This window comes from Palaemon carinicauda, chromosome 43, assembly GCF_036898095.1.
Source record: "Palaemon carinicauda isolate YSFRI2023 chromosome 43, ASM3689809v2, whole genome shotgun sequence".
Classification (NCBI taxonomy): Eukaryota; Metazoa; Arthropoda; class Malacostraca; order Decapoda; family Palaemonidae; genus Palaemon; species Palaemon carinicauda.
This window is the reverse complement of record NC_090767.1, coordinates 19427088-19453851: the sequence shown is the minus strand read 5'-3', so window position 1 is coordinate 19453851 and position 26764 is coordinate 19427088. Positions and strand designations below refer to the sequence as shown.

At 40.0% G+C, this 26764-nt stretch overlaps 1 protein-coding gene and 1 long non-coding RNA gene across 2 annotated transcripts in view; one reads left to right on the top strand and one right to left on the bottom strand.

The window, feature by feature from the left end:
* LOC137633954 (uncharacterized) overlaps nt 1-26764 on the top strand; it is a 149150-nt gene that overhangs the window by 71717 nt on the left and 50669 nt on the right. The window lies entirely within an intron of this gene.
* LOC137633479 (uncharacterized) overlaps nt 14803-26764 on the bottom strand; it is a 27378-nt gene continuing 15416 nt past the window's right edge. Inside the window, exons 5-6 of the mRNA XM_068365780.1 lie at nt 16073-16298; nt 14803-14952 (exon numbers count right to left, since the gene is read on the bottom strand). Coding sequence (XP_068221881.1) covers nt 14803-14952; nt 16073-16298 — 376 coding nt within the window. The remainder of the gene's footprint in view (nt 14953-16072; nt 16299-26764) is intronic.

The window sequence follows — 26764 nt, the reverse complement described above, 5'->3', positions numbered from 1 at the left end:
GTTGTAATGCCTGTCTGGGTAATTGAATTAAAGCAGGAGATAAATAGTCAACAACTGACCTCAGGAAGAGGATATAGAGGGTTTTAGCCACGGGGATAGATATACCTGTGGCCCTGGTCGCAAGCCACTTGATGGGAGTGAAGCGAGGCTCCAGTCGATCAAGAAGGTTTTTCACCATGGGGTGGATTCGTTGTCGTACGGGTATAGCAGGGGCAATCCTGACTGGTGCACCTAGATATGTATACTGTGTGCAGTGAGGTATAATATTCCCACCCATAGTGAACACTGGCAGGTCTCGGAGATTCCGCGAAGAGAAGATTCTGCTTTTTTCTGGGGAGAGTATGAGGCCACAGGAGGTACAGGACCTGTAGAAGTCTTGAAGGACACGTTGAAGGTCTCGAGGGGTAGTGGAGTGGATGCAGACATCATCAGCATAGCAGGTTACAGTGGTTCCAGGGATAGCAGGGAGGAGAGACAGTACACGGTGCATAAGTATATTAAAAAGAAATGGGCTCAATACACCGCCCTGAGGTGTGCCAAGCTCAAAATTTTCATAGGAGCTACATGCACCTTTGAAGAAAACACGCGATTTTCTGTTACTGAGATAACCGTTTATCCACTTCAGAAGGTTTCCTCTGACACCAAATTCGACAAGCTGATCAAGAATTATATCCCGGTTGGCTATATCAAAAGCACTTTTGAGGTCAAGGAAGGCAACTACACTGTTGGAGGACAATCGGGAGTAGAGTTCTGCTAAACAGTGATGAGTACTCCTCTGTGGAAGAAAGCCATACAAATGGGGAGAAAGTTTTTCTTGTAACCGGTACATTAGCCTGGTTAGTAATATACGCTCAAACACTTTACTAAAACATGAGGTGAGGGAGATAGGCCGGTATTTATCAGTTCCAGGCTTTGGGATAGGAATAATTGTGCTAATGATCCAGGCAGCAGGTACATATCCAAGTTGGTAGCAAAGATTATACAATTGTAGAAGAGGATTTCCAGGAACCTTCTGGAGAAGACGAAGCACTTGATAAGTAAGGCCATCATCTCCAGGAGCAGAATTTTTATTTCCCATAACAGCACGTGATCAGCTCTTTGTCCTCCTCGTCCGATTCCAACAATGCAGCCATCAGACGAAGGTTGCGTAAATTGCTCTGGGAAGAGAGTGCTTCTTGGATTTGTACAGGGAGATTACTGGACCGTGACTGGGTTGACCAAGTAGTGATGAGATCCTGGGCATATGCTTGTGGACTGTGATGAAGTGCACGTATGGTTTTTTTCTTGACAGTCCTTTTAATGAGATGCCACATGGTCCCAACGCTAGTCTGGTGGTTAATTAGGTCAGTGTATTTATACCACGACTCAGTGTAGACACACTTCTGGAGAGCAACTAAATCATCCCTCGCCTGCTGATATTGAAGTAGATGATTAGGTGTCGGTTGTGTCTGAAAGGCAAGGCCAGCATCGGCCGCAACTCTCTCTGCTTGCATAATGCGTTGATCCAAGGTCCAAGCATGGGCAACAAGATGACTTTTGATGTGAGGTCTGGCGATATATAGTTGATAGAAGTCATGGGTAGCTTTTACCAAAGAATTATACAGGTGTTCTGGAGAGTGTTTATCAAAGGTAGGTAGGACAGAGGAGATGTATGAAACATATGTTGGGCAGTACTTGGGTGGAATGGTGATGCGGGTACGATGATAGGGGTCACTTGGATGAGTCTGTATTGCGTACTGTAGACATAAGGCAACATGGTCAGAAAAGAGCGAGGGAACAGAATGACAGGAGACATGTGATGCTACAAGCCCAGATGTAAGGATATGATCAAGAGTGCCCCCCCGGATGTGTGTGGCACCACCTGTATCCCAACGGGTTAAATGGTAACGACGGATGTAGTTGAGCAGAGGAACTCCACTGCGGTTGGGAATCGGAGAGACATCACCTAGATCTGGGTGTCTGGCATTGAAATCCCCCATGTAGATCATGCCAAGGTTTGTAGGTGTAGGAAGTGCTGAGAGGTTAATTAGGCCAGGGGCAGAGTAAACATTGCATAATCGAATATGACCATCACCTATCTTAACCTGAAAAAGTTGGAAGGTCATGTTAATATCTGCTGATGAGCGAAGGAGTTGATGAGGGAGAGTAGAGTGGATGTAAGTAATAAGACCATTCCTGACATGATGTACATATGAAACATAACCAGAGAGTTTTGGAGCTTCATCACCTGGCTGAGCACCTCCAGGGAAGGCTTCTTGAATAAATATTACTTGTGGGTGATGTCGATAAACATATGTCCTGAGTGCAGTCAGTCTGGAGTATTGTCTAATTCCAAGGGCATTCCATGAAAGGACATGTAGTTGCATGAGTCTAGCGAAGTTTACCCTTAACACTGCGAGAGACAGGTCGAGCATGTACCGTAAAAGCAGCACTGTTAGATGGTGCACCAAGTGGAGGAGGCTGAGCTGGCAGGAGGCCACTGACCCTTTCAAGACAAGAGGCAACAGTGTCTAGCTTCTCAGCAAGTGAGGCAACAGAGGTTATAAGAACTTGTTGTGCCTTGACCAGTGTATCGAGGTTACTTGCAGTGGTAGCCTGTTGAACGATCAAGCTATCGAAGCGTGCATCAATAGCATCAAAACATGTTGTTAGTGCTGTACAGTGCGATTCCAAGGCAGCAACAGCCTTACGAAGTTTTGAAATTTCAGCTGATTCAGGAGAGTATGATGAGACGGTTGACACTGGTTGTGGTGGTGGTGGTGGTGGTGGTGGTGGTGTCGTCAGTGGAAGTGACTGCGTGGCAGCGCGCGACCGTTTGGAACATCCATGCCAAACATTAACTCCTGTTTCACCACAACGAGGGCATTTCCAATGCACAGTCTCTGGAGTTGATGATGATTCTGACAATAATATTTGTTTATCAAAATTAAAACTTTTTAATTTTTTAAATGGAGTTCATATGTCAGGCTATCAATGTAGGTGTTTTATTCTATATATATATATATATATATATATATATATATATATATATATATATATATATATATATATATATATATATATATATTGTTCCCAGGTCTAGGCATTAACAAAATATATTATATTGGAATGGCTCCCGAAGTCTGGGAACTATAATATATACTAAAGCTCGTGACTGGGAACCAAACAGCAATATATATAAAACATATGAATTTGCCCTAAATCATAGAATTCCACTTAATTAATTTCTAACTAAATGATTGATTCAATTAACAGAACAAAAGACTCTTTCGAAACATTAAAGAAAGAAAGAAAACTCAAATTGACAAAATATTTCGGTTTTGAAATCTACCATAGAAAAATGATGCTACTAATATTGTTCAAAATTAAAATTGTGAAATAATATTGGATAACACTCAAAGTTCACTGATCAATAGGTCTAACTAGGCTTCAATGGGTTGAATATATTAGTTCACAATATCTCGTATATGTATATAGGCCTATGCATTACTTTCATTTTTATGGCAATTTGGATGCAACTCATCGAGTCCTACTCAGAGAGTCACTTTCATCTTTATATAGAGAAATCAGTATTTTTCGGAAATTCCTACGAATGGTGAAGGATATTCCATACATAATTTGTTTTCAATAATAAGATTCCACAAATTCCCCGTATGGGAATTGAAATCCCCATATATGGCTGCATTATCATCATTCGCATAACGTGAAGCCAGTGGAAGCTTTTGCAATGAAGGACTTTACAATATTGAATATCTCATGGGAATTAATCCCAAAACAATTAACAGTTAGTACAGATATAATTCACTAGTTTAGTTTTTTGACGTATCCATTTAGCTGTTTTTCTATCCTTCCATGTTAGATTTAGCATAATTCTCTCATGTGCCCTCTGCATTGTTCGTAATTTAAGGGAAAGCTTTTTTGTTAGATTCCAAGTTTCGGCCCCATAGGTGACAGTGGGGAGGATACACTGATCATAGACTTTCATCCTTGAAACCATTAGCAAGCTCAAATGGAACTGGGCAGGGCACATTGCCAGGATGACAGACAACCGATGGACATCACGAACAGCCTTCTGGACACCCCGAGGATACGCAAGAAACCGAGGAAGAATAAAAACCCGCTGGCAAGATGACTTAGACCAACATAAGCAACAGTGGCACAGAATAGCTTGCGATAGAAATCTGAGGAGGAACCTGGGGAAGGCCTTCATCCAACAAAGGACTTTTGAAGGCTGAAATGATGATGATGAAGACAGATATAATTACGGAGTCTAACATGCATGCTACTGTCACGTTAGCCGATCCAGCCAACAAGTCGGATGTGTTGAAGAATGTCCACGTATTAGTAGGGGCTGATTACTTTAGTTATTTGTGAAGGTGCTGTAGTGTTATTAGGAGCAGAACTGAATCTGTACTCCACAAAAATGAAACAATGTTGGAATACAAGTTTTTATATCTATCCGTGGAAAGTTTAGTACCAATCAGAACGATATTTACAACTAACAGAGAAGGAAACAAAAATATAATCTATTCTGATTTTTTCCATAAATTCAATTTTAAAAGCATCAAATATGTAGTACTTCATAAGATATTTTTATTCATATTTATAAAAAATTAAAGTTTCCAGCTTCAGACTACTTCTTCTCTCAATAATGGTCGTTTAAGATACTCGCGGTCATTTTTTTTTCATCGTATAGATATGAAAATCTGCAATGATCCTTCTCTATATCCTTTCAAATGACACTACTTTGTATTTGAAGGGAAAAGTTTATGGAACTGGAGATATTCATCAGTAGTTATAATTATATAATAAAAGTAATAATAATTTCATATCAAAACTGGTCTTAGTCTCTCTTCAATTGATTGTGGATTTCAATCTACCATTATCGAGAGAAGAAATAATAAACGATTAAAATAAGATATTTTAATAACAGTAACACCATTAAAGTAGATATTTCATATATAAAATATAAAAACCTAAATAAGAGTCAGAGAAATATGATAGAATGTTGTACCCGAGTGTACTTTAGAGATAGATTGTGTTGCGACCCATCTCAGAATCTGCACCGTGTTGGAATATTCTCACTTGGCGCTGCGCAATGTGAAGATTCCCAGATCGCGCGACCAAGTTGGAATATTCTCACTTGGCGCTGCGCAATGTGAAGATTCCCAGATCGCTCGACCAAGTTGGAATATTCTCACTTGGCGCTGCGCAATGTGAAGATTCCCAGATCGCGCGACCAAGTTGGAATATTCTCACTTGGCGCTGCGCAATGTGAAGATTCCCAGATCGCTCGACCAAGTTGGAATATTCTCACTTGGCGCTGCGCAATGTGAAGATTCCCAGATCGCTCGACCAAGTTGGAATATTCTCACTTGGCGCTGCGCAATGTGAAGATTCCCAGATCGCTTGACCAAGTTGGAATATTCTCACTTGGCGCAGCGCAATGTAAAGATTCCCAGATTGCTAGACCAAGTTGGAATCGTATTTTGGTTGCTGTGGAGTGAAACAGATTCACGTAAATAGGCCGACTGTCTCGTTTACCTTATATAGCAATAGGTGTGTTAACAGTATTAGATTCTATGGGGTGATCTCCTCGTCGTATATGCAGTGATCAGGCCATTATTTAAAGTCAGGTCATTATGTGTGTGTTTCATTTGTTTCCAAGGCGTCTTAGTTATTGTGGTATGGAATTGCCACCCCTATCTGTCACTGTGTTTAGGCCACTTAAAATTGTTGAATGTCAGCCTCTAATTCACAAACAATGGGGAGTGTGGTGAAAAATATGATGGATAAAGAGTGGACTGTATACTTAATGTTGTTACTGACTCAAAAGCCGCCACAAATGTCTTCTCGTAACAACTATCACTATCCCCTTTACGGCTTCTCAGGAATAACGAGAGATTTCTCTCTCCAATAAACTTAATTATTAGTGTAACCCGATATTCAAAAGCACCACAGTCATATAACTCTCAACAATAGGACTACACTAAGTCCTTTCACTTACTGAGCTGTCACTATTAACAAGAACTCAAATCATAAGTTTCAATAAAGTACAACGAGACACAAGTTTGAATTCTCTCTCTCTCTCTCTCTCTCTCTCTCTCTCTCTCTCTCTCTCTCTCGCGAGTACTCACGGGTAGACTTTCCGACCTTAGAGGACCGCAGTTTGTCTCGTTTTCTATAAGTTGTACAAAATTCTTAATATGAACACCTTGATGTTAAATAAGTATCAGATCAATTCTTAATTACCAACTGTACATTAAAACATAAATCAATAAAGGATATCAAAACGCACTTGCTAATTTGCAGTTAATTAGTTTAATAACAAAAAGTTGAACATAAATGTGTGATTAAGCAAAGACAAACTCAAGGGGGTTTACAAGTCAATGGCACTTCAACAAAATTACGACAAGTCCAAAAAATAAGAGTAGATCACTGCTTACGATCTTATACACACACTCAACCACCACCACGACAACCCAATAACAGATCGGCTCAAGTTTGAGCCCTGAGGCTCATGAGCAAAAGCTGTCTCTCTCGCCGTGCATTCGTGTTTTATACGAGAAAGAGAGACAAGTTATACAGTTTCAGTAGATGAAAGACTGCTTATAAGATTCACATTAACACAAAAAACCTTTTAGTAAATCCAAAGATTGATGTCAAAAATAAACTCAAGACACATAATGTGCAATTTCAAACACAATTTTTAAATACAATTAACTGGTTGGTGGTGTGCGACAAATTCAATGTGATCACCGTCATAACCATATAGTGTACATACATACGCACACACAAAAAGAAATGATGATCTCAATGTGGGAGCAAATATCCCTGGCCATCTTCTGACCATTAATCTCTTCCTAATCTTTTCCTAATGGGTACTCTGGTCAGGCGGAACAAGATGTTACACTCACCGTTGCTACTCTCCTAGTCCTCTAACGGGTAGAAGCATTACTCAAGATATGAATGGGCATATGCTGGGCATTATTCAAGATATAAATTTAATTACGGTTTCTGAACGGTACTGTAGTGTAAACCCATTTCTTTGTGCTTAGCCGTACTTCAAACATTACATACTAAAATCATAGTAGTACACACAAACAGACAAATTAATGTAAGAGTGTCATTCTCGAGTTAGATGTGGTTCTTTTAACTCTTATCCTAACATGCAAAAAGAACGAACGTATTTCTACAAAATATGAAAACATGCAAATTTCGGTCTCATGAATAAAAACAACTGCAGTAACATAATTTCGTTTGTCATTTACCTTATAAACGACACTTCCCAATAATAATCAGTCAATAATTTTTACGAACATGCAATAATAACAACCTTACGCTAAGAGGTAGATTATGGTTGTACAGAGGAATACACAAAAGACATTATATTAAATTGTTGTGAGAAGAATTCTTCACAAATACAGTAAGAAGTGTATGAGCAGTAAACTTGGGGGAGAGCCTAGTTATACAAGAGGAGCACAGTGAGTAACAGATGTCAGTAGACATAAGGGTGATACTATAGGATAAGGAAGTGAGCAGCCAGTGTGAAAGGTTTGCGCCACGTGGCACGAGGTGGCTGAGCCGGCAAATGAAAAGACAGGCCTTGGACAAGTAAGTTGAACTATTAGAAAAATTTTGTGCACCTTGCTGCGTCATAGTACTCTTGTAGTCATCAGTGTAATAACATGTTGTTCTTCCAAGACTTTGCCATCTTTTACGAAATTTATTTAACTGTTGCTGGTCTGGCCCATAACCTGTTAATGTTTCTCTTTGGGTTATATGTGAATTTCCTCCTTTCATAATTATGTAGTCTTTATAATACTGTTTATTTACCTTCCCGAGTTTGATCAACAAAAACACCATCTCAGTCGTTACCTCTTAATGTCCAGCTAAGGTTACAAGTGACGGATGACAAAATAACACCCTGTAGTTTTATCACGCCCTATGGGGTGGCTTTGTTTACATTATGGAAAGGGGACAACTGACGTTGGCATGCGCTGCTGCCAGGCGGTAACGTTGAAATCATATAATTACAAAGAAAACTAAAAATCTTACAAATAAATCATTATAAGATTCAAATTGTCACTCACCCTCTTAAAAAGTTCATCCAGACGACGAATACCTTTTATGAATTTATCTTGTTCTAGCATGGATTACTTACTAGCTTGTTAGATTGTTCAGCCTTATGCTGCAGACAGACTCTTGCTTTGGTAGCTCATAGTTTATCATGATATCATGACAGAAACTGATTAAACTTATAACAACATAAACACTATTTCAGATGCTTCCAGTCATTCATGCCACTGACAAAAGATATACGTTTTTTCTTTTTTTAGAATTATTAGGATGTAAAACATTTTTTGCGAAGTTCATAATATTAGCTTTTGATGTTGACCTTTTTTTGGTCATCTAGAAATATTTTGAACACTTCAGAATTGTAAAATTTTCCAGAAAAGCAAAAGTGCTATGAAGGTTGGGTGCCGGTTTAGTATGTGGCCTACCTTTGTTATTTTGGTTTAGTAATTGGCCTACCTGGCTTGTTAGGTTAGGTTAGGTTAGGTTAAGTAAGGTTAGGTAAGGTTAGGTTAGGTTAGGTTAGACCACATACAAAAAAAGCGATAGAATTTCGAAGTCCAAATTCAAAAGGTAGGCCACATACTAAACTGGCACCGAAGAATATCATGGGAGATATTCAATTTACAAAGCAATGGGACTTCCTGGATTACATTGCCTATTGGCTTGTACAGTTGTAACGTGTTTGCTTCGCATTCGCATGGCGGCATATAAATGCCCACCAGGGACCATAACTTTAATGATTGAAATCGACGCAATCCACCTGGGAATCGATTACGCCAATCTCGCATCCGAACAGCGCACCGACCAAGAAGCACAGGATCACCTGACGGGGCCATCCACGCTCAAGATAACTGCGACTCCGCTCGGACCAGCAGGAGTAACTATCCTCTGCGACACCAGCACTGTCTGCCCACGTCCCTGGAAACCGGCCTCCTGCAGAAGAAAAATATTCGACATCATCCATTGACTTTCACACCCCTCAGGATGCACCACCGCTTGCCTTCTGTCTGAAAAGTTCGTCTGGCCAGGAATCAAAAAGGACGCCCGGGAATGGGCGAAGACATGCATCAACTGCCAATCAAGCAAAATCAGCCGTCACACCGAATCGGTGGTAGGCGATTTTCCCCAACCAAAAAGACGTTTCGGTCACATACACATCGACATCGTGGGACCATTGCCGCCTTCCGGATCTGCTCGCTACCTGCTTACAATCATCGATCGCTCCACGAGATGGTTGGAGGCATCGCCGATGACCGAAGCTATGACTCAAGCATGCGCCGAAGCCCTTTTGTCAAGCTGGGTGAGCAGATTTGGTGTTCCTGACGACATCACGACAGACAGAAGCCCCGCTTTCCTCTCAGAAATATGGCTCGCTCTGGCAAACCTGATGGGGATGACACTCCACAGCACCACGGCATACAACCCCGCGGCAAACGGCATGGTCTTACAAACTCATCGCGCCCTCAAAGCGTCCCTGATAGCGAGCTGCACCGACAGGGACTGGAAATCACGACTTCCTTGGGTACTTCTCGGACTTCGCACCGCCCCTCGCGCAGATGGCGAACCTTCGCCCGCCGAAAAGGTTTACGGGGAGGCCCTCGCAGTTCCTGGCGAATTCTTTCCCACATCAACCGACGACAGCGCAGCTGGATCATCTTATTGACATCGCCAGGAAATTCAGGCCATGTCTCAAAACTTACCAGGACAGAACTAAGCATTTCAAACCAAAGAACCTGGATGACTGCGGTTACGTTTATGTCCGTGTCGACGCCCATCGACAACCACCAACCAGACCTTATCGAGGCCCCTACCGAGTAATTAAGAAGACGACAAAAGCCTTCCTTCTCGATGTGCATGACCAAGAAGACTGGGTCTCAATAGACCGCGTGAAACCAGCGTTTCTCGAAGGGAGCGCCACTGCCTCCGCCGGACCTGGCAGATCCCGTGTCACCTCAAAACAAGGCGCCCAATGAAAGAAAAATCAACAAATGACGACGAGAGGAAGAGATCCTTACACTGACCGCCGACGCGCCCCTCCGTTCGAAAACAAGAGGAACCCTCCGACGCCCGAAAAGATACGTAGATTAATCATCAGCCCTCTACGCTGCCCGATGTCCAGAAATTCAACAATTTGTCTATTCATTTAAATTCTCCTTTCGCCACACCGTGGCTTCCTATATATATGTATTCCTCTCCCTCAGAGCTACAATTTGACATATGTATTACTTCATTACATGTTTCTGTTTACTTACAATTTGTGTATTTGTTCATGTGAGAAAACACATATATTTTGGCGGGAAGTTCAAGCTGAATTGGCGCCTACGCCATGCTACCTCTCCGTCCGCACCCTGTATTATATTCCCACGCATGTTTGAAAAAACTATCAGTTGATGTTGGTGTAGCTTGTCTCACTGTCCTTACAATATATATATATATATATATATATATATATATATATATATATATATATATATATATGATGGCAAACCAACTTCTGACTGGTACTTTGCGGGACGTGCTTTGGTACTTTCCACAAAGACAAATATTACATCACATTGAACCTTCTACAAGGATACCCAATATAGCACTTATTTTGGAATGTACTACAGTGCCCTTCACTTTATTTGGTTTCCAATTAGCATGTACACATACATAGGTACTGTATTAATAACTATTGTAAACGAAAGATCATACTCTTATCATTTTACTTCTGGACATTGTTCATATTTATGGAGTAACAAATTTTAGATATATGATTCCCTAGACACTGCAAGAGGTGACAGCGACATTTCAGAATTGCGTCATGCTTCAAGATTGTGGTGGATTCTTTATGAAAACGGTTAGTGGTCATTGTCAAATATATATACACTCAGCTAATCTTAATTTGTATCCATATTATACAGTACATTTTTAGAGTAATGTATTGTTTATGGAAATGTAGGCTACGTGTGCGGTGAGTTGTCAAATAAAAACAGGAAACACTTGCTTTACTGTTAAACTTGACTCTAGTGATAGAGTAATAACAAGCTGTATATTACTGCAATATGCACTAGAGTATCAGATATCAGAGCATGACATTATCTGCAAATCCAAAATCTGCTATTTTATTATGCAATACAGTGAATAAAGCCAGTTAGTTCAAAGTACCTAAGGAAATTGTGTAGCGGATGTGTGCCTCTTGAGTACTTACTTAATTTACTTAATTACTTAATGCACTTAATTACTTACTTACTCTGAAAAAGGCTTCAATTTCCTTTTGAGAGCCTTGATAATGTTATCAGTGTTTAGCTACGGGCTGCCAACGTAAGAGCCCGTGTCCAGCAAAAGGATGGGCAATCTATCAAGCACCGGATGTCTAGAGGGAGCTTGTTGTCATTTCTGATGTTGAAACCACACAACATGAACTTCTATGATATGCTAAATAATTTTTTAGCGATATATAACATTGATGAAGCTGAAATATTTTCGATAAGTCATGTTGGTAAATAAGACTCTGAAGGGTAGCCAGTTTATCATATTATATATTTTCAGAGGGAAAATTTCTACATTTTGTAATGGCGTAAAATATAAAACAAATTTTCTAAATTCACCAGAAATGCACCAGATCTAGCACAAGCGCCCCGAAATTAGAACTCTGGTGACCAGTTAGACTGAGATGATATGTTGTACTTAGTAGGTTATATGATTATGTTGCAAATGAGAGAACTTGCGAGTATTAATACTTATATGTAAATAACTCTATAATGTATAAAATTTTCAATATCCAAACAAAAACTTCTTATTATCAATTTTTCATTATTTTAAAAACAAGGATTTGTCAAATAAATGCTCTTTCTTCTGAGATTATTAACTTTCAATATGTTGTATCAGTGATTAAGTCTTGAGCATTCGAAGAACCGACAATCTTTCTACAATCTGTTATCTAATATGACATACAAGCGAACAATTGGTTACTTGATATTATTATGCGATTCAAGGAGCCTTTGTATATCAGCGGCCAGTTCCTCCAGCGTGGATTAAAAATGGACTTCAACTAACCTAAACATTCCCACCTAACCTAACCTACAATCCATGTCCTTACCTACTTACCGAGGGGGGGCTAACGACCCTCTGCGATCCCCCTTACACTGCTGTATTCTGAGTAAGTCATAATAATACATACAGGTAGCCACTATCATACGTACACCCTCAATTGTATTCAGGCGATGACTGATGGGCTAAATTGTCCGAGTCATCTGGTAGTGATGAGCTGGACAAGAAAAGATTCATACAGCGTAAAATTGATTCCTCATTTTCAGTAGAGAAATAATATACATTACGGAACCTTTGAAGGCTGTTGGAACAGACTCGGTGTAGAATTTCTAAACTTACGACGGAAAACCCTCATTTTAAAACGAAAACAAACATAAGAAAGCCAATTGACACAAGGTTTTCCCCTAGCATAACCTAGGAGCCGTATCCTTAACTACCGGGGCAGCAGTAATCCTAGCTAGCTTACCCTAAGACTAAGCCTTAGCCTCATGTTTGCTACCAAACCAGCTCCACTCTTAATAAGATAACACTAAATCATATTTAGTAAATTGTAAAACTAGCTTCCTATTCTCGCATTTCAGTTCAAATGAACAAGTTCCCATAAAGACAGTGGACAATTAATAAGTAAGTTTACACCTGTCCCAATGAACTATATACACCCACATATATTACAAACTGAATCAAAAGTCTTAAACAAATATATTTTTGGCAAAAAAGCTTAAAATTATCTTAATTATAGGAAAGATTAAGCTTACCCTATACTTGTCAGAATTCAGTCAGCCTAGTCTAAAATATCACATCTGAGCAATTCACCATTCCGGATGAATCATCTTCTGTTTACGAAAGGATAGGATAGGATTGCTATCTAAAGATATATCCGACAGCGGTTGGTAATCCTAGGGCACGATTCTTCATCAAGGGTGTATGGCCAATTCTGTCCCGGCCATATACAATTCTGGGGGAGGATCTCCCTGCCAGCTCAAGAACCTGTTTACCCTGCAAAACTGACACCGAGTTCCCTCACAGGCTTACCCGGCACAGGGGACACCAGCTTGTAGTACTGTTTTCTGCTGGTGGGCTGTAGTTCTCGCCCCTTCAGTTAGCAGTTGACCTACAGATGAGTAACTGCGATGACACTTTCGTCTGTCATTTCTGCTATGTCTGGGAAAAATTCCACTGTCAAGCTTATTGCAATATCTACAAGAGATGCATAGCATACCTCTAACACCGAGAAGACATTGCTTACTATGCCTTCTCCTTGGCTAGAAAACTGGGACTAGCTAAGCAGTACAGTTATGACTTTGTCAATCACAATGCCAAGTGCAAATATGACTTGTGCAGTCTGTACCATAACCTCATGTCCCATATCATGACTGGAAGAGACAGGGAGCCTCCATTGTATAAGGAAACCCTTCCACTGAAATCCACTACCACAGCCATCCCTGACTGGAATCCTCCTGGCAGACTTCATATGATTTTAGAACTTGATAAGAAGACTACTAACAGGACTCTTCCCTACACCTTTCCTCGTCCTCATAAGGGCACTCTCAGAGCTACTACCACCACTCCTTTCTCCTCTCCCTCTCCTGTGGAGACTCCTCCTGCAAAGAATAAGAAGAGAAGAACCACCACACCACCTGCCAACGCCCCAGCCCAGGACTCCGCGCCAGCTGGCTCACCACGTTCCAGCACCCTAAGTCTTGACATGGATATTAATCTGGCCACTGACACGCAGGACCCTGCTCGTGCAGAGACCCATCTTCCTGAATGCAACTGTACCAGATGATTGACTCATCTCCTTGAGAAAGCAACTTCTACTCTCACTTCAGCTGTTAAAACTGATCCAGAGCCACAGCCTTCCGCAATCGACCCAAATTAGCTTCCAAAATTCAAGCTAACAGCTGTGGAAAGGGCACCCTTCTATGCAACGGTAACTGATTGCAACATCCAAAACAAGCATCAAGATCAGAATCAGAACCAACCTTAAGGGTTTTTTATCATCACCCCAGAATACCACAGCAGTCCCATCTGCTTCTAGAAGGAGGCTTCATTGACCTATCTAGATCCAGTGAAGAAGTTAAAGAAGGCAGTTGTTTGTAACTTCCCTACCGACATCCGACATTTTGGCAGCCACAAGCAGTGCATCAGGAGAATTATAGTCATTTTCCTCTGGAAGATTCCAGCAAAATTAGACCTTGGACTCTAGGGAAAGTTCCCCATAGTTGACCTGGATGTTGAGCCCCTACACTGTTTCAACTGCCAACGTTTTGGCCACCACAAGACTGTCTGCAGAAGTAAAAAGGTCTGGGAAGTCTGCAGACGCTGGCAACCCACTCAAGAATGCATCAACGCACACAGGGAAAATAGATATGATTGTATCACACTGTAATGCATTATCCACCAAGAATTATTATTTTGCAATGTATTACAGATAAATGATGCCATCCACACAGTGTGGTCAGGATAGAAAATGTAATCAGAGGTGTTAAAGTCACAACGACATAGAAGATCTATATCTTTCCTTGAAGAACTGAACAAAGAATTTTGTGATATACAGTTAGCTAAATTGTTTCCGGTTCACTGATATCTTTACTTTCTATATACTTTATTTGCTCTGGCATTTCTCACAGATATAACCACCTATTTGAACACACTTTATATGAGCTTACAAGGCAAGTAACAAAATGTTTCTCAACTGGTTGGGTACATTGAAGCTTTCCACAAGAAGCTGTTACTATTCAGTGCTTCCTTAAGAAAGAGCGGCGTTGCATACCGTTCATCATGTTGCAAGCTCATGACAGATGATGTGAAGTCAGACTTTTTATGGTTTTTGCCAAATATCTTCAATTTGAAAACAGATTTAGAGACTTCAAGAAGCTGTAGATTATTCTTCAGTCACTTAACAACCCAATTGAAGTTGATATGGAGTTGTGTGAGCTACAGTCTAACTCAATACTGATTGCCAGGGAAAGAAAATGTTGGGTTGCCAGAATTGATTCTCCAAGCTAAGACTATGCACAGGCTCTTGCACACTTGCAACCCGTCGTGAGCTAAGACACTTTTGCCTTATCATCTATGAAGCAAATCTATCGGAAAATTATAAACTGGTTATGTTTCTTTTGCTGGCCACTATCTACTTTGGAGTAGGACTACCATGACTTTTTCTATTCGTTGGTTGCAGTTAACTATATCAACAATAACAATAATGAGAATAGGGAAGTGGGGAATACGGGGAAAGGAAGAGTACCCCTGGATGCAATCCAATTCATAGCTCAAAGGGCCAAGACAGGTACTCGGGATGGGAAAGATTAAACTGAAAACAGACACCCTTAACTTTATCAGTACAATAACCTTTACAAGAAAATAAGTGTTCCTGATGTAATTTGATTGCTCCTGATGTTGACATTTGTCCGAGACTGCATTTTTCAAGTATTAAGATGTTAGAAACACAAAAAATAGATATGAAAAACCATATTTCCAAAGTAAAACAAAGAAAAGAGATACGACCTAAATGAAGGATCCCACCTAACCTAACTTAACAGACCTTCTTACTAACTAGGAGTGGAGGGCCACCTACCAGTTGCAATTCCCATGACATTACTGTAGTACCCTATAAGGTAGGTTGTATCCTCTGTTCTCTTCTGGATTGACTTCTCTTGTGAAAAAAAGTCTTTCAGATATATTTTCTTTGTTTTAATCGTCCTTTAGTTTGAAAAGTAAGACTGTGACAGTTATTGAAATCAAAACTATCCAAGAAACCTATAAGGACACTAGTAACCTTTTCTCTACGGTTCTCTGGGGGGAAAGTTTCATCTGTAGTGCTTTGAAGAGTTGAGGGAAGACTTTGTTCCAGAGACACTCTCAAGGGTGAATAGTAGGAATCCTCCAAAGGAGATCGATTTCAGTACTTGTACATTACCAGGCTACATGTTGGCATACTTTGTGGTGAATCATTTCATACTTGTAGGTCTGAAGGGTAAATCTCGGGAACAAGCGAGGAATCTCCTTGGTCCCCTACATCTGCCCTATTCAAATGGTTGCAACTCGAAATGCTCGGAGGAGATGGAGAACGTGTAAAAATCTTGAACTCTGGAGCTATCAATGGCCCTTCTACTGAGACATTATCCTCAGTCTGTAAAGCAACAGATGCTACAGGATCGTAATCACTCATGGCATTCTTGGCCTGACTAAGAAGGGCAGGAGAAAACCATATTCTCATGCTCAAGAACAAAGAACTGGCTGCCTTCCTTTATTATCGAAGTTCTGGAAAACTCATGTAATGAATGATAAAAAATGATAAGTACAGGGCTAGAAAATGTAGGCATCATCTTTTCTCCTATCGAGGAGAAAGCTGTTGATGGGGAACGATCTTGTTCAGCCTTCTTCCTTTTACGAATGGTATACTTGATTCCCACTAAGAAGACGACCCTTCTTGCAAAAATTACAAGGGGATTTTACATCGCACTGGATTATAACCCCTTCTAGGAATAAGGTGAGTAACGCATTTACACTAAAAGCAGACATTAGTGTCAGAGAGAAGAATAAACAGTGTCCTCTATTGTCCATTATATAGCTAGAGCTAAGAGCATAACTATTCTATATTGGATTTAGGGGCAGAACCACTTGGACAAGATTGCCCAACAATGGTACCCTAGAAAGAGTCTAGTAACTCGGATCTTACGTTCTTAATGACACATTGTTGTTGTTGGGGTATTAAAGCCAACACTTGTTGTTGGCACGGGCCTTTCCCTTGGTTGGCCCGTAGGTGATCTGTAAAAATTTTAAGGTAGTTGCATTAATGGAAATTTGAAAGGTTTTTAGTAGTAGAAAAAGATGTGGATAGGGTAAGGATGATGGTGGTAGTGGTAGAGGGCCATCATTTCTCGGATAGTGGTAGTTTGAAAAGTGGGGGTGTAAGGCTTTTGAAGATTAGAGAAAAATTGTGCAGGTGGGGTTGTCCAACCCTTTACTCCCTAGGGTCCCTGCGGAGAGATTTTTAGTGGTAGGTTAGTTGAGAAGTGAAAGGGGGTGATGTGAATAGAGTCTTACAATGAGGGGATGAGATGGTGCATGGAATGAAGAGGTCTTACCTTGGTGGAGGTAGTGTTGAAAGCAACTGTGCATGTGTGTCTATGCTTTCGACAATTGCTTTTGCCAGTGTGGCAGCCTCTTTTACGGTATGTGGTGTGTTGGTGTCTACAAGTAGATCACCTCGTAGCTGTGCTGTTTCTCTGCATTCTAGTAGATAGTGCAGGAGGGCTTGTTGTGGTATGACATCACAGTGTTCACACCTTCTCTGGATGTCATCTACGAGTTCCCAGTTTGCTTTGTAACCCAGCCGGAGTCTGTGTATACATACTGCCAGTTTTCTTGGGGTGTATCTGTCTATGGGAGGGGGTTCTAGTTCCGATGCCTAATTGTACCATGTTGCAGAGGGAGAGCCATTCTCTATCCTCATATGTAGTTCCTTGATTAGGTTGTCCTTGAGCTGTGTCTTTATTTTGCTTTTGATTTGTTGCAGTGCAGGCTGTATGTGCACCTGTACATTGTGAATGTGTTTGGTGCTTTTGGCTAGCTCATCAGCCTTTTCATTCCCTGGTATCCCGATGTGACTGGGGATCCAGTTTATAGTTACTAGTCTGTTTCTTTCATTATGTTGATGTAAAAGGATTTTAATGTCCGCTATCAGGGATTTGTTTTCTTTGTTTTTGTCCTGCTGTAGGGCCTGCACTGAGGATCGTGAATCAGTATGGATGACTACTGGTCCTTCCTCATTTTCAATAGAGTATTTTAATGCTTGCTGTATTGCAACAAGCTCTGTCTGCAGGGTGGAGACATTATTGGATGTTCTCCAGCAAGCTGTGAACTTGCAGGAGTGAACTGCCGCTCCTGCTGTTTGGGTTCCAGGATCTACTGTACCATCAGTATAGTAGATCTGTGCCCCTATTGTCTCTACAGAGGTTATAGCTGCTTCTGCTGCGTTTCTAAGTTCTTCTATTGTGCAGTTTTCTTTTGCCCTTGGGAGTTTGGTGTAGTTGAATTTAGCAACTTGTTTTTTCCATGGTGGAATGTGTATTGCACTTTGTGCTGTGTCAGGTTTTAATTGTAGGATTGTTTCTGTAAGGTCAAGTCTTTTGATGTTATTGCTATGGTCTTTGCCATAAGATGTTTGGATAGTTCCTCTCTTACTCTTCTTTTGGTGATTGAGTCTCTGTCTGACAGGAACATCTTTGCAACTATGTTTGCATTTCTTAGTGCAATTCTGTCTTCAAGGGTTGGTAGTCCGGTTTCCAACCTTAGGTTGCACAGTCTTGTCCACATTGGAGCTCCCAACATGAGCCTCATGGCATTGTTTTGAATCACTTCAATTGTGCTTTTTTGTAGATCTGTTAGTCCCAGGAGTGTTGGGGCGGCGTAGTCTACTAATGATCTGGAACAGGCTAGATAATATTTCTTTTGGACGTGTTCATTAGCTCCATCATTGAGCCTGCACATATATCTCATAGCTGTATTTCTGGCCTTTGTTCTTTCCTTGAGATATTTTATCTCTTGCTTGAAAGTGAGCTGTTTGTCTATTATTACCCCGAGGTATGTGTATCTGTCCACCCATTCTAGGGGTTCCATTCCTATTGTGAGTGGTTGTACGGGGTTTGGGGCTTTGATTGTCATTGCTTTTGTTTTGGCAATGTTGATTTTTAGTCCAAGCTCATTGGATTTGTGGCTGATGGAATTGAGTGCTCTTTGCATTTTTATTGTCTTGACTGGCCCTCGAGCTATTACACATACATCATCTGCATAGATAAATATATTTACTCCTTCTGGTAGCTGAAGTGAGGCTATATTTTCCATGAGGATGTTGAAAAGGAGGGGGCTTAGAATTCCTCCTTGTGGCGTACCATTTTCCAATTCATGATATGTGGATATCACTCCTTGAAATTTGACTCTGGCTTGCCTTCCTAGCATGTAGTTTTTATTCCATGCTAGTAGGTGTCCTTTGACTCCTTTTTTAGCTACTGATTGCAGCACTGCAACTGGGCTTGCAAGCTCGAAGGCTTTTTCAAAGTCTATGAAGACTATTGTTGCCTTGTTTCGATTTATACAGCTTAATACATCTGTGATGCATTCAGAGGTATCAATTCCCTCCTGATATGCATATAGCTGCTTGTTTAGGGGGCCAATTTTGTATTTTAACCTATTTAAGACCATTTTTTCTCCTGTTTTTTCTATACAGGATACCAAGGCTATTGGCCTAGGATTTGTTGGATCCTTTGGCTTGGGGATTGGCTGTGTATCTTGTTGTCTCCAGGTTTGAGGCCTTGTGTGCTCTAGGTGTATTTTGTTTAGTAATCTTAGGAACGCAGTTTCTCCTGCTGGACCCATGTGTTTGATCATTGTGTAGGTGATTTTGTCAGCTCCTGGTGCAGTGTCTTTCCCTGTCTTTTGTACTGCTCTTAGCTCCTCAACTGTGTATGGGGTGTGGGAAGAACTACTTACCGTTGACTGGTGAATTTTTAACAAACCTCAAATCTCTATGTCACCAATTTTCAAATTATATGAGTTTTATAAAATACATAAACATTTTCTTATTGCTATTATTTTTATCATCAACATGAGAATAGATCTTTTTGAGACACCAGCTCTTTTTCCTAAAAAAAAACCCCTAAATTATGAATATTGGAAAGTGATGGTTTCCTTTCAATTATAATTCAAGGAAACATATTTAACAAGTTCAGTAATAAAGCTATATAGATTCCTGGCTTTCTTGTGCATTATCATTAATATAACACACATGACCGAAGTAATAATCTATTTGATTTACAAAACCATGATAATAAATACAAAACGTAACTAGATACTTTTCAAAGGTTATGCCATTCAAGCAAATGTATCTGCGAATTCGCTTGATTGCACTCCCTTGCAATTGGCTTGCTTTCCGCCATTTCCCTCTCCGCACAGCACAACATCACATCTCACTCCGACTCATCACCAGAGTTGCCATTTCAGTGCTTTTCGCACTAGCTATGGCATATTTCAGAGAATTTATAACGTTTTTACTATCTGGCATGGTTTTGGCTATTTTATATTGGCACGAAATATAGTGCTTTTCCGGCTGATAGCATATATGATAAACTGGCTGCCTTTCAGAGTCTTTCTTCCCAACATGTCTTTTTGAATCAATTTCAGTTTTATCATTGTTATATCTCCAAAAAATATTTAAAACTTTTCTGGCGTGTTTTGGAAGTTTGTATATCATGTATTCAACATTAGAAATGGAAACCCTGGCCATCACTCGGCCTCAGTCTTGCATCTTTATTTGTTAAGGCGGCTTACCATTATTTATTGAGAAATCTATACATGAGGGAGAAATTTAGGTCAGTAAATAAGTTTTGATTCTCAGTACTGTACTTGGTAGATATTTGAGAACAATGATACTATTTATACAAATTACTGGCAACATATCAGTTACTAGAAAACTTTGCTGAGCTAAAAAGTTACCTCTGATTGAGTGGAAGCCTGCCGCATCAAAAAAGGCAGTATAATTTCCTCATAAAACTCCTAATGAAGCTCCTCTTATAACCTCCAGCTCAAAATAGTCTCCCAGGTTCTAGATCCAATCCTCTGGGGAGGGGCCCTGATCTTGTAGCCTCAAAAGCTTACGTTTAAGTTACAGCATAACCTAACCTCATGGGTTACCTTATGATCACCCCCAAGGATGAAGCTAGCACCAGCACTTTTCTGATGGACCTCTCCCTCCTGACGCTCCTTGACCCTGCCAAGAAGACTAGGATATTAGTAGTGTGTGGCTACCTGGTCACCAGGCCACTAGTTTTCTCATCAATCACAAGAACAATGCCAAGGAAAAGCACTGCAAGCCCAGGCTTGCAGCGCAAACCAAGAAAGTGATAGTTTCCTTCACTATCCCAATTCTATTTACTCTGGACCTCGGCATATGGGGAATCTTCTCTATTCAGGACTACCTTCCTGAGTCACTTCGTTGCATCAACTGCTAATGCTATGAGCACCACAAAGCCCACTGAATGAGACCTACCCTTTGTGGCCCTTGCATCCAAAGGCATATAGCTAATGTGCTTATTAATGCACATAAGGAAGGGGAGGAAACCATTCCAAAATGTCCCAACTGCTCCCTCCCCATTCATAACTGGAACAGGAGGTGTCCAGAGCGTTCAAAGAGGATGTCGGAGAAGAAGACCACCCCAATGTCCAAGCAGCCTCGACCATACTTTGCTGCCAACCCTCTACTGCTCCTGATCCTTCCATCCTCACTCTTCTAGTCCACCCAACTTCCCAAAACCCTTCTCATCCCTCCCATTCCATCCTTTACCTTTCCTAGCAAACAGAAACCTTGTTCCTGGAAAACCTCACTCCCACAGTCATTCACCTAAACTCGGATTTTTAACCAAGTCACATTAATGCTCACTCATAGGGGTGCCCTCTTGCCTTGAAAAAAGTGTTCTACTTTGTGATTGATTGTGTGCCTTCTGTCTTCCGATTAATCCTATCCTTTGCTCAAAACTCCAATAGAGTTCCTCACTTCCAATGTAACCAGACTTGATTTTGCAATACTTTACGCTTAACTCACGTTTGTATATTATCAACTCTCAAAAGAGCTTCATCGACGGAAATGAATTATAGAGTTTTGGCTAGATAACTATATTCCTATTTTGTTATTGGAAAGGGTTATTTTCATAAATAAATTAATTTGAACAAATGATTTTATCACTTGTAAATAAATCTACATCTTATTGCATCCTCACGAAGGTGTTTAGTATTTGTAAAATTTAATAAAGTATGACCTTTAAAATGTATGAAGTATTCTATTTTAAAAGTTAGATCTAATGGATACGTTTCCTTTACATGATATCAATTCACTATGTGAAATGAACAGAGAAATAAGATTGTTAAGGATTGAGATAGGACAAGTGAAAAATGAGAATCTGAATGTGCTGTATAAGATAATCAATATATCTACTCTTATAATCCCCATAACCGATACCTTACACAGCTGGGAAATCTAATTTTCAGTAATATATCTTGTGGACATCACTGGTAAAATCTCACTGGGGTTATTAATTGTAATTATACGGGTAGGTTAATTTAGACAAAACCACCTATTGCCGCACCCTACACTGGTACGGTCCTACTTTGAGCGATAATTGCTATTATCACCAGGTAAGATAATTTAGTAAAAACAGCCTATTGCCGCACCCTACACTGGTACGGTCCTACTTTGAGCGATAATTGCTATTATCACCAGGTAAGGTAATTTAGTAAAAACAGCCTATTGTTGAACCCTACTCTGGTAAGGTCCTACTTTGAGCGATAATTACAATTATCAACGGGTAGGTTTATTTAGTAAAAAAAGCCTATTGCCGTATCCTACTCTGGTAATGTCCCTTTTTGAGATATAATTGCAATGATACGGATATATCAAATTAGACAAAACGGCAATGAATCATGTAGAGTTCTAACTTCCTAATGGTTTTTATATATAATAGGATTTTGACAAACACAGGCTCTTTCTTCTTAGAAAATCGTAGTAATCACTCTCTATTTCACTAGTTTGCATTTAGGGAGACGTACATTGGTCAGTAGTGCCCTAAGAGATGGGAATTAGTCTTAGCTGATAAGAGCTCAGCTCCTCCATAGTGATACCACAATCATTATTCATAACTAAAATATTTCTGTATAATGCCTCAATTCTATATAAAGTCTTAGGTACTGAGAGTATTTAACAACATATTCCACATTAGTTGCCAAATCCACATTATGGTGGCACTTGCAAGAAAGTCTTTCTTAGTTTCCTCTTGAAAGTCTTAATACTTTCTTCAGTCTTTCTAAGGATGTCTAGTGGGGGCTCGTCGTGTAGCTCTAGAACCTACAGTAGACATAAACATACTAGATCAAAGAACTTGAAACAATCTGTAACCATTCTCGTGTTGTAGGTAATCTGGCTTCCAAATGTAAGGTAAGTAAACAATGTGCATATAAACGTTTTGCTGAAAATCTTTCAAAATTTCATGATATGAATTTAGGCCTAAAAATATTGTTCTTGAAGCACTGGACACTTGGCAAGGTGATCTGTGACTTTAGTTCGAGTCCCGTTCAAGCTCTGTATATCTTGTAGTGTTTGCAACCTCACCATCCATGTGAACTAAAGAGGGAGATATTAGGGAGAGACTAGAGGTCTACCTTTTAAGTCATCAGCAGCCAATGCCTAGCCCTCCCTCATCCTACTTTTTGTGGAGAGGGGATCCATGTATATATAACCAGTCTCAAGGGCATTGCCCTTTTTGCCTTGGCATTGTTACTGTCCCTTGCCACTGCAATTCATGAAAAACCTTAAAACCTTGAAGGAAATTGTGAGGCAAAAGAGCAGCTTTGAGCTGCAAAGTTGAAACAGTCAAATCCAGTCAGTCAGTCAGTCTAAATACTATGACTTTCATGCGGTCTTCTAATGCTGTTGATATGAAGGTCAAATACAGTGAAAGCACATTATTTACTTAAGGAGATACTATGCTTTCTGTGCAAAATGTTGTTCCGTCTGTGACTATAATTTTACCAACCTTGTTTTTTAACGCGGCGCATTTGCACTGATTCGCAGGGGTACCAGTTTATCTTGGAAAAGTTACCTAATAGCTGATTGGTTGGAATATTTTGTCCAAACATTATGATTGATTTAAAATTTCTTCCTCTGAAATATTCTTTTGTTATCATATCATGTTAACAAAATGAAGACCTAAGGCTGTGACTTCGATATGAGCAATACTTGACGCCTCAGAGGACTCTGGCTGAACCAAGGACTCCCGAGAGTCCTCTGTCAATCTCAGAGATGAAAGACCTCGAGATGCATGTGTAGGCATTGAAACTGGTTGGGTATGTTCCTGTTAATGAATAAGCTTAGCCATCTTAATCATTCCCATTATGTCTTTATGGTCTTGTAGAACCTCTTATGTATAATAACGTAAGTGGTAGGGAAATTTATAATCATCATAAAAATAATATCTTTTTGTGTGACACTTGCTCATAATGATATGGCAGAAGAAGAGAAGGTTTTACCCTCTCCGCTGATGCCCGCTCTGTAAAAGATATTTACAATCAATATCCACAGTCATTCTATGTTGAGAATGAGCAAGTTGTCTGAATTTTAGGCACTTGTGACAGAAATATTGTGAGGCAAAGGAACAACCATCAGAAAACTAGGATAAGGTTATATCTCCCAAAAGGTCTAACTCCTAAAACTGCAGACTCTTCCTCCTAATTGGGAGGAATAAATATATAATTCACTAATGAGCGACTGTCATACTCCAAGTACGATACTTGAGACAACACTAATTGAGAATTATGCACACACGTAAGGGCTGATTCATATTCAGTAGAGGGACAACCACTGGTGGTAGCAGGCTCAGTTGCCATTCCAACAAGGGAATGCATATAAGTGGCAGAGCTTTCAGGTGGGACTGCTTACACTAAGACACTTGGTGGGTGTTAATTCCTGGAAACCCGTATGTAGTAGAAATTTTTATTTATCAAATGCTGACTTTTGTATCATTTTAAAAGTATTTTGTATCTGTCCTAACTATACAAACACGGGTCCTTTTTAAAGGAGTGTAACTTCGTCTGAGTAACCATCATCTGATTGCCCAGGGTCACAGAAAGCGAAAGAAGAAGAATGGCAGAACGAGATAATTAACTGGAGTGGTTTTAGGCAAGAGAATGGCATCAAGATACTATGGCCATGTGCTAAGAGTGGAGTAGGTGGAACCAATCACGGGAGCAGAAAAACCAATGATGGTGAGGACCAGATGGGTGGATGTGGTGAGGAGTGATATGGGTGGGACTGAGGAGACAGGAAGATGCAAGTAATATAAATAGATGGGGAAAGGTGACCAGAGCACCCAACCCAGCTATACAGTGGGACAAATAAAATTTAAAGAAGAATTATAACAGATTCTGCTATGCAGTGTTGTATCAGATATGAAGTCAAATTTTGCTATGTTTGTATTTGGAAAACAAATTTGAGTGCAAATATTTCTCTTAGTAATGATAAAGTATATGTAATATACTGCAAGTTTTTGTCCAACTAATTAAGACACTATTCAGCAGCGGACGACCAGACTGGAGAAGAATACTCGAGACAAGGTACTAAAACCATTAAAACACTTCTACAGTGGAACAAAACTTTTACAATGAAAGACCAAATTCATCAGGTTCAAGTCGTTTGTCACCGTACAGCCACACACATCGAAAGGAGACTGTGAACAGTTGTGCATCAATAAGGCAAAAAGAAAATTAGGAATAATGTCAGGTTTTCAGAGAAGACTTTTCAAAAAATTTCCAGCTCCTTCTTTCAACATCTACAACATATCATTGTACTTTTTATATCCTTTATCAAGAATCACCAAAACGCAAAAGCAGGTCTTCAAATCTTATTCATTAATTATAGGAAGAAAAAGGAAAACAAAATATAAAAAACGATACAATTTGAGACACAGCATATCAGTACTTACACAGTACTGCTTTAGAACACAGAGAGCAAGTGTCTCTAGCTGTCTTACATGTCGTTAGAACTACCTCACCATGTTTCAAAAACCGTTCTAACTGAAAGACCATTTAAATTCACAAATTTTGTTATTTACACTTTTCCTAATTATACAAATCGGACTCTTATTGAATAGGAGTAGCTCAGAGGAACCTGAACTACTGTTTAAATGGAAAAGGATTTGAATGTGTGTCAGGACAAATAAGGATTTTGAGAAGTATTTAGCCATCCTGGAACTGTTATTGGAATTGAGGCAAAGATCTTCACTATACTCTTCAGTCGTAACCAGTATGGACTTGTGTCATTGTGTATTATCAAATTCTATGAAAACCAGCGATACATCCCCTCAATCTATGCCTTAACTATTATCCTTTTAACCCGGTTGCCGATCATGGCATACAGTTAGGGGCGAGTGTATTCTTTGAAGTGCTAATTATTCCCTTGGGTCATTCTAGATAATACTCATGACAATGCTAGTGAGACTGTTTAGCACTTGACACTGTGTTTACAGCCCCTGACTTTGTCCTAGGAGTATACATCAGTAGGATAACTCAGATCTGTATTTGGGGAGATTTTTCAAAATTGTTAAAGGTGGGAATTTTAATGGTTAAAGACTCAGATTTTTTAGGGCTAGAAAATTACAAATCAATTTTAAACTATTAATTTTGTTCTTACACTTAATAAATCCTATTTCCTTTCAGAATAATTGAGATTAGCTTATTGGGGGGCAAGAAGTCCTCATAGAACTAAACTGGTTGGTTCTTTTTCTTCTCTAGAAAATGCCAGCCTCCCGACTCCTGTAGGAGAGCTTAGGGGACGACCCCAGTCCCCTGTTATCAGTCCAAATAAAGGGATTGCCAGCCTCCCGACTCCTGTAGGAGAGCTTAGGGGACGACCCCAGTCCCCTGTTATCAGTCCAAATAAAGGGATTGGCAGACTGAAAGTGAGAACTCCAACAAAAGGATCCCTTTTCATATCCTGCCTCCCATTTTAAATTGGTTAGATTAGAGGTCTCTAAATGCACAGATCCTTCAGATTGGAAGAAATTTTAGGGATCGTGATCGGGGTCTAAAGGAAGGTAAGCAATCTTCT